An 11,900-nucleotide genomic window follows, 5' to 3' on the forward strand; every position below is an offset into this window, starting at 1 on the left:
TTCATAATAAAATTTCATCAATAATGTATTTTTTTTCATAAGAACTAGTAAGAAGCAATAGTACAGAACTAATCCCCGAGTGGTCCCAACAACTTTGTTCTGTTTTATAATGCGGAAATACTTTATTCACTATTAATCTATTCTAAAATCAACTAATAATTGTTCCATTTAACCTCAATTTTCATTCTTATTTATTATTATTTTAAAATTATAAAACATATTTTATTTTTTATACTTATTTAATTCTAACAATTAACTATACATAATATTAAGATAACAAATACTAATCAATGTCTTAATGACATTAATTAAAAAATTTAAAGTAGAAATATTTTTATTAAGAGATGAAAAATTATATTATTTATAATTTTCTTTTACATTTTTTTATGATTTAAATAATAATATTTTAATTTTAATTTCTTAACCAATATTCTAAATAACATATTAATATTAATACACAATGTTAAAATTGTTGGGTAAAAAATTATACTACTAGAATAGCATAAAGAATAGCACTATTTAAATATAAAAATATTTAAGATGAAGGTTGGTGGGGGGTGGAGGAAGACAAAGACAGAGGCGTTAAAAGGTGGTGGGAGGGGGGAAAAGGCAAAATCGTTTTCAAGCACACAGTAGACAAGAAAGAGTGTGTGTCAACGTAGTAACATAAATGCAACTGCTTCTCTTTCTCTTTTCATTCAGATGAGATCAATGCACTTCCATTTCCACCTCCTCCTCTAGGGTTTCTCTTTATCCCTTTCTTCCACGCATCCCGACTCCGAATTCAATTCCCCTTGCATTCAACTCTCCTTTGCCGAATCTGCAACAATTACACAAAATGAATTGCTAACAACACGCACACACACTCTCCGTGTTTTTCCCCCCTCTCTTTTTTAAGAAGAACGCGCTTTCTCGTATCTCCTCGTTTGAAGAAGCGAAACGGCATCGCATTCGATGAGTGATGCGAAGGTAGTTTAATTTATTTTGGTCATCGTTGCAATTTTGTTTTTCCCGCAGAATCCGAGATCGTGCAGAGATGTTTTGAAAAAACGGTTTCCTTCTTCTTTACGCTTCACGTCATCGTTTTGCTGCAGTGCCGTGTGAAAATGAATCTCCGTGTTCGTTATTTTGATTTGCTGAATTTCCGCGTGTTCAGATCTTTTCAGTGTAGATCTCTTACAATTTGGTTGGAAGCAATAATTGGCCTTGTAATTTGGAAAATGTATGACTATAATATTTTAGTAATTTTATTTATAGATAATTCGGTTTAATTTAATGGCCTTATGGCACGGGGTTAAGGGTTTCCTGAGTGAAATTCGTATCATCTACGACGGCATTAGTATTATTCACGCTGGCATTGCGAGTTTTGGTTCAGATGAATGTGCTCGTATTTGTATGTACTTTCTATTTTGGTTCCCTGTGAACTTTTATTTTGGATTGATTATGATATGGCAATAGGTGTTGCTTATTCTCTATCTTTAGGAAAGAAGTGGGTTTTGCGTGTGGCCAGATGCGAGACAACTTTGCTTAAGGAAAGGTCTTCTGTATGGATTTATGCGATTATTTTCAATACCATTAAAAACATTGCGCGGAGCTAGTCGGTCGTTGAGAGTGGATCAATTTTGCAGTGTAGTGAATCTATCTTCCTCATTGCAGATAGAATTGGTGAGCAGATCTCTTCTTCCTTTTTATAAGGCTTTTGTGATGCAATTAGATTAGTATTTAGTCACTCAAGTTGCTCAAGCTAATAAGCTCTGGAGCCATATGCTGAAATCCTAGCATGTGCTGTGTTTCTTATCTCATTTTTCTTTAATTGTTAGGTTCCATGTCTTAGGGACAATTATGCATATCTTTTACACGATGTGGATACGGGGACAGTTGGTGTTGTTGATCCTTCCGAAGCTGCGCCTATCATAGATGCGTTGAGCAAGAAAGATTTAAATTTGACTTACATACTGAACACCAACCACCATCCTGATCACACTGGTGGAAATGCAGAGTTGAAAGAAAGGTATGGGGCAAAGGTATGATATTTATATCTTCTGTCGAAGTTTGTTCTATTTTTAATTAATATTATAAATGTGTTGTCAGAAAATGTAAAGAGAAGATATGAAGTGAGGTTACTTTGATTTATTCGTAACATTTCTTCGTCTTACAGGTAATTGGTTCAGAAATAGACAAGGAAAGAATTCCTGGTATTGATATCTATTTGAGTGATGGTGATAACTGGATGTTCGCAGGCCATGAAGTGCATATATTGGCCACACCTGGTCACACCGAAGGTCACATTAATAGCCTATTTGCATTAGTAAATATTCTTATTAATTGTTGTCTGCTATTAGATATATTTCAAGTTAATTGATTAGAACCAGCACATTTTTGGCTTGTTACTTTGGCTCTTTTATTCTCCTGCAGTCTTCTTGACTATATAATAAATTTCTATATTCTCTTCTAACTGCCATGACCCTGTCTATTTAATCTACAATTTTCAACTCTGTGGGTTTTCTTTGTTGTTATCTTGACTAACTCCTGATTTTTACTTGAAGTCATATATGTTCTTGGTTTAGCCTGACGTGCATATTATCTGCCCGCGTAGAATCCAAGTAAATTCCTTTCCCATGGCTAGACTCTGGGAGTTATTGTCAATACCATGGTGTAGGACTTTTATATGAATGTTTTCTTGGGTTATTGCTTTGGGTAGTGTCCAGTGTGAGGTTATGCAATTAACATGCTGAAGGTGCTGCTAATGTCTTTTATTTGATTTGATTTTCTTTACTTCAACCTGCTGATCCTCACTTTTTCAATTTACTATCTAATATCTATTTGTACTATAAGCAGGTCATGTAAGCTTCTACTTTCCAGGTTCTGGGGCAATTTTTACTGGCGACACCTTGTTCAGCTTATCATGTGGCAAGCTCTTAGAAGGAACCCCCGAACAGGTTGATTTGAATTGCTTTTAGTTTCTCATTTTGTTTTCTGGTTGTACATTTCTATCTTCAGGGACAAGTGATTGCATCTTGTTGCAATGTTTCTTTCTTGTTTTATATATCTTGTTTTAAATTGAACTACCTGCAAGAAAGGACTCGAATTATAGTGATTTAAATTACAAATAAACGAGGACTATATGATATTTGAAACTTGTATTCTTTTGTGAATGTAAATGCCAGTACAAAAATATGGTAGTTATTTGACTATATTTCTTGAAGGTCTTGTCTAAAAAGAGGTTACGATGTTTGTATTCTTAGTTAGGCAGATATTCTCCATGTCTGCAATCTTAGTGGGAACATTTGAATTTAATTATTAAGATCTTACTAGATAAGACTAATTAAATAATACTACTATGCCATTTCCTACTAATTACTACGTTAATATCAGAAATCACTTATGTCAATAAATATTATTTTAGTGGTTATAATAATGTTTTTCATATTTTAACTTTTGTTGTTTATATATATTTTGTCATATAATGCTTGCCGATATGTTGAATATTGGATTTTGATTTCTAGATGTTATTGCAGATGTACAAGTGGCTATGAATGCAATCCATTTCTTTTATGTGGTCAAGTCTGTTACTTGATAAGTTAGTAATGTGTTTTATCTTTAATTATTGAGAATTTCTTCCATGTTACAGATGCTATCTTCTCTTAAAAGGATCATGTCTTTGCCAGATGATACAAGTATTTACTGTGGTCATGAATATACCTTGGTTAGTTGTTTCTACTTTCATTCTTTATTTTCCCTGCTTCTTTTATAAGCCTAAGTGTTGCGACCTTGACTTTGGTGCTTTGAATTTTGGCAGAACAATTCAAAGTTTGCCTTGTCTATAGAACCTGAAAACAAGGAACTTCAATCCTATGCTACCCATGTATCTAACCTTAGAAATAAAGGCTTGCCCACGGTAATTTTCAGAACTTGGCTTCTTTAATGGATGGTTTCAAGTGCCCTCTGTAGGGGCTCTTCCTTCACTAGAAACACCTGTCTTTCACAACTCATTGTTATTGAAGCTTGCATTGCCTTATTAGTTGTTGGTATGCTGGAATTTTGTGTTTTTGCTTTTAGCAAATTATTCCTGTTTTCTCAGATTCCAACTACGCTGAAAGTGGAAAAGGCTTGCAATCCATTCCTTCGCACATGGAGCATAGAAATCCGGCAAAAACTAAATATTGCAGCCACGGCAGATGATGCAGAAGCCCTGGGTGTTATCCGGCAAGCAAAGGATAATTTTTAGAATTTTTTAATTAAAATTTAAAATTCTAAAGATACTTATTCTGTATAGATTAGGTTAATGAATCCATCAAATGGAATAATATTTACTTGGTGATATCGTAATATAATTTTTCAATTTTCTTTGGGTTCATTTGAGATGTAAATTAGATTTCAGTTTTGTTGGCCTGATGGGAGTCAAAATCATGATGGTGCGTGGAAGAAGCTCATCACTCAGACACTCCCTTCGTGTTTAGCATATATATGCATATGTTGAGAATTATTTAGAAAGTTGTATTTTGATCCATTGCACTTTTGTGACATGAAGATTTTAAATATTTCAAAGACTAGTTTGTACATTTAAGAGCATTAACGTTGGGTTTATCAGTAATTAGGCTGACGACATTTGGCATTGTCTTGTACTCGTGTTTCCCTCATTATACGACTGCACGAAATGTCAACGCAAGTGGTTCATCAGTCTCTACTATGATCATTTTATAGATAGACATATCGGCTACAATGTTACATAAGGTTTTTCTAGTGATAGCATATGACCTCAAACCAAAGGATAGAATAGAGGATGCAAGCATTAAAATAATGTATTCAAGCATGAATTTGATTTCAAATGTTTTGTTTATACGTATTATTTAACTTTCATTCATAGAAGATCATATTTTGGTCCGGCAGTGGTTGTTGGCCCTAGTTGAGTAACTTTTGAGGAAGATTGATGTGGAGTATAACCCTTTACGAATAGGACTCTCAAGCATGGTGGGTTGTTACTCTCACATTTTTACGTTGATGGATGGATTCACCTAAAACCCGAATCTGCAACAGCTTGGGCATTAATCACTACTCTTCAAAGAAACAGACAACGCCATCATCATCCTTCTCGAATATGACAGAATTACTTAATGGGCTAATCCTCTGTGTTCAGAAAATTATAGACCAACGCATGTCATCTCATATCTGTTGGTATCACCCCATATGATCATTATTTGGTTAACCACTTACAATTTGGTACAGTTGGATGTGTGTCTTAACGTTTACGTCTTTTGTCTCACGAGTCAGAAAAAGCACATAAAATGTGCGAGCACTGCAATTCAGTGGGCCCCCACACAGCCAGTGTAAACACTAACGTTATGCAATGGATACGATCAGATTAATATATAATAATAATAATAACAGAAACAAATGTAATGGCTGTTATGTGTAGCATTAGCGTATCAGCATCAGAGTTATTATTACGCATCATGATCCGATTACTAACCCTCGCTCTTCCCTTGTCCAAAAGATTCTAAGAGTGGACCCCACCCACTCTCAGTGCGATTTGCTTTGCATTACAGAGAGTAACAGTTTCCGCGCCAAAGGATAAACTACTCTGTCTCTCTTTCTCCTTATCTCCTTTTTCTCGCTCTCATCACATTAATAACGCACACAGAATAATTGAATATGAACACGAGTATATGATACGATACGATACGACATTAAACGTTCGTCGTTTTCGCAGCGTTAACAATGGCAGTGGAAGACCGGTTCGCGAATTTGAACCCTAAGACGTGTGTGGTTTTAGGCGGCAGAGGATTCGTTGGAAGATCGTTGGTGCTGAGGCTGTTGAAACTCGGTAACTGGATCGTCCGAATCGCCGATTCCGCTCAGTCTCTCCAACTCCACCACTCCGAGTCTCTCCTCCAACAAGCTCTCTCTTCTTCTTCTCGCGCTTCTTACTTCCACGTCGACCTTCGCGATAAACGGAGCATTATCAAAGGTGCGCAATTTTGTTTGTGTAACACTCTGAATCCGCGTGATTTTCTTTCAATTTCGTTTGAAATGAAATACTCTGTTTATGGAAAATAACAGCAGTGTTGAAAATTGAAATGCGTTTTGTGCAGTTCTACAAGGTTCCTCTGTTGTCTTTTATTTGGATATTGCTGGCGTCGATGGGAATGACTTTTATACTTGCTATAAGCTTATAGTTCAAGGTTCTTTTCCGTTTTGTTGTTTTAATTAATCATTTAATTGTTGATTCGTTGTTTTTGGCAATGTAATTTGATGTTTGATTTTTCAGGTGCAAAGAATGTCATTAGTGTTTGCCGCGAATGTAGAGTGAAACGCCTGATATATAACAGTTCTGCTGATGTTGTATTTGATGGTTTGCATGATATTCGCGATGGAGATGAATCGTTGGCGTATCCGTGGAAAGTAAGATTTTGTTGACCGAGGTTCTTTTGTTTTCCAACCTGTTAATGGCTAGATTAGATGGTTTTGGTTTTGGTTTGCGAATGAATAAGCATTTTTGATAGGGGGATGTGAATTGCAGACTGACAACATGTTAAGTGACCTTAAGGCTCAAGCGGAAGCTTTGATCCTGAGTGCCAATGACATTGATGGCCTATTGACATGCTCTCTTCGTCCTAGTAATGTTTTTGGACCTGGTGACACGGAATTTGTGCCATATTTTCTCAAATTAGCAAGATATGGTTTTTCAAAGGTAGTTTTCTTTTTGCACAGAATTTTCTTTTTTTTTGGTTTGTAGTTGTAGGGGGGGGGGGGGGGGGGGGGTTGTTTTTAATAAAACTGCGTAATGTAGGCTTTGCAAAAAATATGTTTTTGCATTCTTATAATCAGGTTGTAATTAACTTATGTCAGTTTTGTCGAACACTTGAAAAGATATTATTTAACAACTTTTCCCTTTAGCTAATTTTCCCTCTCAAAAGTTATGACCAATGGTAGCTGATTTTCCCTCTTGAAAGGTCATCGGTCATGACCAATGGACAGATTTTGGATTCATGCAACATCTTGGAGTTCTTTGTTATGTACCTATTTGAATAAATCCCAACCCCCTTCCTCCTCTCCCCCAACAAAATAGTGTTGTTTTTCTAAGCATAGGAGGTAAAGATATTAGGTTCTGAAGAAAGCATTTAATAGTTGTTTTCTGGCTTTTGTTTTTTCTAAAAGCTATTTGTTTAGAAAAGTTTTCAGAAAAACCTTTACTTCATACTAAACTTTACTTGAATAGGAAATGTGATTGATATTTCTATGCCATATCTTTTCTATTAAATTTTGGACTTGGATCTGTCTGGTCTGAAGCTCATTTCATATGTAAATGATAATGAACATAATTCCATACTGACACTGAATTGATTACTTGAGTCAGTCACTTAAATCCACAATTATGGGTCCTTGATTAGTTGTGATTATTGGATATGCTATAAATTCTTTCCTGCTCCTTATGAAGCTAAGTTCAAAATTTCCTATTAGTTTGTTCTATAACCAAGTTGAATGATATTGTGTGATTTATGTAGCTTACCTCACATAGTGGGATAACACTTTTGTTATTGTTGTTGTTTTCATATATCATTTGATTCAAATTGGTTGGCATTGCTGACTTCAAGTCTTATTTTAGAGTAACAATTTCTCATTTCAGTTTATCATAGGGACTGGTGATAATCTTTCAGATTTCACATTTTCTGAAAATGTTACTCATGCCCATATCTGTGCAGAAGAAGCCTTAAATTTCCAAATGGTTTCTGCGGCTGGAAAGGTGTGTATATATTGAATATCAATTTACTGTTTGCTCTGATTAGTTATTCATGCATAATGTATTTTTCTTTTTGTACAGGCATTTTTCATCACAAATCTTGAGCCTATGAAATTCTTGGAATTTCTCTCGCTTTTGTTAGAAGGTCTTGAATATCAAAGGTAAAAATGAGCAATCTATTTTGATATATGAGGGGCATAATATTTTCTCCAATGTTACTGATGTATAGTTGTATATTTTGACATGATTGTATGATATAGCTTACGGGAGTTCATCATAACATTATGGAAAAATCTTTATAAATTATATTTTCTCTGCTTGTATCTTTGGAAAAAATTTTATAAATTATATTTTCTCTTCTTGTATCTTTGGAAAAATCTAGCCACATTGACTATTTCCTGCCCATTTAGGAGACATCATAACAAATTAGCACTTCTTTATTGCCAATTTATGACCTCTTATGCTGTTAACCAAGTTAGAAAAATCCTTGCTTTAATTGCAGGCCATTCATCAAACTTCCTGCTAAGTTGGTACAATATATTCTATCAGTTTTAAAGTGGGTACATAAAAAGTTGGGGCCCAGATACTTCAGTTATCCTTTATTAGTTCACTTTTTTCAGTTAGCTTCATACACCCGAACTTTCAACTGCATGGCAGCTCAGAAAGATATTGGATACTCACCAATAGTCTCCCTTGAGGTTTAATTCTTCTTGCTTCTTTATAAATTTTTACTTGTTAAATCTCCTAAGATTCTTGTTACTTCCCACTGATAACTGAAAACAGCCTCCAAAGAGGCAAAATGAAGATTCGTTAAATAAAATAAGACCGTTCCCTTTTCAATAGTGCTCAGACCCACAATCCGACACACATACAGATACACAAATTAGGCTCTTACTGATATTTTCCTGTCTATGTGACTTTATGATGTTTTAAGAGTGAGATATACTATTTGGCAATGTTTATATATGGCCTGGAATTTCTTACTGTTAAGATTTGCATTTATATTTGCCAATATTGGATAATACAGGAAGGAGTCACATTAACCATAGAGTCATTCTCTCATTTAGCCAGAGACTCATCTTTTCCAAGATGCTGCAGTTTCACTGAACAGTCAAAAGCGGATAAGCTGCTGGGTGGTGGAAAAGGTTGAAACATAATGCTTTCTCTTGCATTGCAAAGTTTACATACATGAATTAAGGTTTACTATGTTTAGTTAATGTCAAAGCAATTTTTGGTGGAAATGAAATGAATTGGAGCATATTGATAGGTATACCTTATTACATGAATATGTGGCTCATCTTGTTAGAACTTAGAATAGTTAACTCTTAACCTGAAAATTGACTAATTAAATTAACCGACATAAGTATAAGGGCGGGCAACACCACCAATTATAAATACCTTGCTCATAGGATTGTTTGGATATTTGCATTTTCTTGTTTACTTTAAGGGCATGCTTGGCTCAAATGAAAATTTCTTTGCACTAGTATGGTGCAAGTTAAGTGTAGCAGTAGTGAAAGAAAAGTGCAACTTATTTGCACTCCATACTAAATTTTAACCTCTCCCTATTGAACACAGAAGTGAGCTGAAATTGATTCTTTTGCCCTTGTTTTTCTACTCTTGACCGCACATTGAGGACTGAGAATAAAATCTTCTCCATCCCAATCTACTTTGGTAGAATACATTTGAGTGATACATCATTATTAAACTGAATATTTGGCAATACATATGCTAACTATTCTGAACCATAGATATATTATAACATTGCCAAACCAAATAATTCTTAGCTTTATTTTTACAGTGGCTGACATTTTGTTGTGGAGAGACGAGAAGAAATCCTTTGCATATTTCCTTGTGCTGGTTTTGTTGTTTTACTGGTCTTTCCTTTCTGGAAGAACTTTTATATCATCTGCTGCGAGACTTTTGCTGCTTGCCACATTACTTTTATATGGACATGGTTTTCTGCCATCAAAGTTGTAAGTGCTGCTCATAGTGAGACTTTAAATTTCTGTTTTTAACAGATTTAGGAAGCTTTATGCCTTCAAATTGTGTATAGCACAATTTTCTTAAGAAAGCCAGTTGCTTTATTGAAATGATGCTTCAATAGTTTGTCCTCCCTCTGTTTTCATCCTGCTGGTTACATCTTTGGTATGACTGTTATGTTCTAGCCTCAGCTTACTTAAAAACTTCGTACCCCATTGCCCAGAGGCTCTTCGCTATGCGAAGGTATGGGGGAGGGATATTGTACGCAGCCTTACCCTTGCATATGCAAAGAGGCTGTTTCCGGATTCGAACCCATGACCAACAAGTCACCAAGGCACAACTTTACCGCTGCACCAGGGCTCGCCCTCTAGCCTCAGCTTACTTATTTAATTAAATTATTTTAAGAGTAATATGGTCTATATCTCAGCCTTAAGGCTACTCATATGTCCCCACAAATCAGTGCCAAACATGGGAATTACGTAGTATACGTTTAATGAACACTTAAAGATTGTTTTGGGGATTTTGGCTCTCAACAATTATACCTTCACTGGAGAAATAAAACGTTCTCTAAGTACTAAGTGTATGACATTGTGACAGATTTGGTTTTCACATACAAAGGATACCCACGTCTTATTTTGAGATCTCTGATACGACAGTCAAAGATTCAGTTACCACTACAGTATATCTTTGGAACCGGGGTTTTCAAAATATAAGAGGACTGGCCCAAGGGGACAATTGGTCTGCATTTTTCAAGGTAAATGATGAGGTCTCCTTTTAAATATTAAAAAGAAAAAAAAACGAAAATCCCCTCTTTTCTTGTTCTTATTAAATTTATTGTAATTTTTTTAAATATATGATGTAGGATCATCTGTTTATTGAGAATGCATGTGCTCTTTAATGTCTGGATCTATTGTTGGGTTTTGTGAAAAAGGATTTTAAGTTTCTATCTTCTAATTGGTCTGCGGGTCACCATTTTACTTTCTGTCTTACATACTTGTTTGAGAGGTTGGCTTGAAAGAATGAATAATTCAAACATGAATTAAGTTTTACTACATGTAGAGATTCTGGGAATCATTGCCTTCATGTTTAATTTTTTTAACTGATGCAGATTGCAGTTTTTCTTTACCTTCTGAAGTTGATCCTGTCAGAGTTGTTCACGAAAATGATAGGCATAGGTATGGAATTGTTAACGTGAGTTCCAAAACTTCTTCAGTTTGTGCCCTTTTCATTTTTACACAATCTGAATTGTTTGTGTAGGTTTGGTGATCGCATTTATGGCATTTTTTGTTTACGAGCAATATGAATCCGAAATTGATGGATTGGTGGATTTTCTGTTCACCAGTTTGAAGGAGTTCATGATATATTTGATGAGAATTTCACCTGTTTCTATATTGCGGCTTCTGCATTATCACGACAATTTTCAGCGCTATGAAGGACCAAGAAAGGTAAAAGACCTGAGATAACCAAAAAGAAGAGTTTCAGCTTTGCTCTGCGATCTTAAACCTCCATCACGCTATCTATTTACATACCAAAAACTTGAAAAAAGACCTATGTCCCATGAAAAAGATAAGAAAATATAAGGATAAATAGTCAATTTTGTCTCTAAACGTGTAATTCGTTAACAAATACACATAAATTTAGTCTCGAAAGCGTAAAAAGTGCGATAAATACATTTGACTATTAGCTTCCGTCCATCACCGTTAATAAAATAACCTACGCGATAAAGAGGGATGAATTGGTTACTGAAATGATGGTCAATGTGATCATGTTAAATTGTCAGCATAAGAGTATATTTATCATATGATTAATTATTATAATTTGAAAAAATTTATATGGATTGAGACATTTTTTTAACAAACTTATAAATTAAATCAAGTCTAAAAGAAAAAAGAATACTAGTTTTATAAACTTGTAAATATTTTTTTTATACTTCCATGCTTGATGAAAAGTTTAAGTAAAAAAAATGCTTATTGTAAAGCATTGTAGTTAAATTAGATCCATGAATAATTTTTAGGAAAAATTGTTATTGCGATAACACTTTTAATTTGTAAAAAACACTCACTTCCTTGGAATGATTTTTTTAAGGTTATGATTTTTTAAATGACCAGTTAATAAAAAATAATTGTATATGATGTAAAAAAATTAATTTAAAAATTAACAAACTTTTATTATAATTTGT

The 11,900-nt window shown here is 34.4% G+C and overlaps 2 protein-coding genes across 6 annotated transcripts; both read left to right on the top strand.

Annotated features, from left to right (window-relative positions):
- The first annotated feature begins 563 nt into the window (after positions 1–563).
- On the top strand, positions 564–4,576 carry LOC114379750 (probable hydroxyacylglutathione hydrolase 2, chloroplastic). Of its 3 annotated transcripts, none has more exons than XM_028338448.1 (8): positions 564–969; positions 1,483–1,665; positions 1,821–2,024; positions 2,159–2,282; positions 2,839–2,939; positions 3,632–3,706; positions 3,800–3,898; positions 4,082–4,576. In XM_028338448.1, the coding sequence occupies exons 1-8, from the start codon at positions 955–957 to the stop codon at positions 4,226–4,228; spliced, it is 948 nt and encodes a 315-aa protein (XP_028194249.1). In that variant the 5' UTR covers positions 564–954; the 3' UTR covers positions 4,229–4,576. The 3 variants fall into 3 exon arrangements, with proteins under 3 accessions (XP_028194249.1, XP_028194250.1, XP_028194248.1); XM_028338449.1 differs by having other exon boundaries at positions 565–969; positions 1,459–1,665; XM_028338447.1 differs by lacking the exon at positions 564–969 and adding an exon at positions 982–1,393.
- An 833-nt stretch (positions 4,577–5,409) lies between these two features.
- LOC114379749 (3beta-hydroxysteroid-dehydrogenase/decarboxylase-like) lies at positions 5,410–11,469 on the top strand. 3 transcript variants are annotated; one of them, XM_028338445.1, is made up of 13 exons: positions 5,410–5,583; positions 5,711–5,968; positions 6,093–6,182; positions 6,269–6,402; positions 6,521–6,691; positions 7,628–7,744; positions 7,823–7,902; positions 8,244–8,439; positions 8,769–8,886; positions 9,540–9,714; positions 10,319–10,475; positions 10,830–10,896; positions 10,979–11,469. In XM_028338445.1, the coding sequence occupies exons 2-13, from the start codon at positions 5,719–5,721 to the stop codon at positions 11,182–11,184; spliced, it is 1,761 nt and encodes a 586-aa protein (XP_028194246.1). In that variant the 5' UTR covers positions 5,410–5,583; positions 5,711–5,718; the 3' UTR covers positions 11,185–11,469. The 3 variants fall into 3 exon arrangements, with proteins under 3 accessions (XP_028194246.1, XP_028194247.1, XP_028194244.1); XM_028338446.1 differs by lacking the exon at positions 5,410–5,583 and having other exon boundaries at positions 5,590–5,968; positions 8,244–8,271; positions 8,362–8,439; XM_028338443.1 differs by lacking the exon at positions 5,410–5,583 and having other exon boundaries at positions 5,590–5,968.
- The last annotated feature ends 431 nt before the right edge of the window (positions 11,470–11,900 follow it).

Source organism: Glycine soja, chromosome 12, assembly GCF_004193775.1.
Source record: "Glycine soja cultivar W05 chromosome 12, ASM419377v2, whole genome shotgun sequence".
NCBI classification, from domain to species: domain Eukaryota; kingdom Viridiplantae; phylum Streptophyta; class Magnoliopsida; order Fabales; family Fabaceae; genus Glycine; species Glycine soja.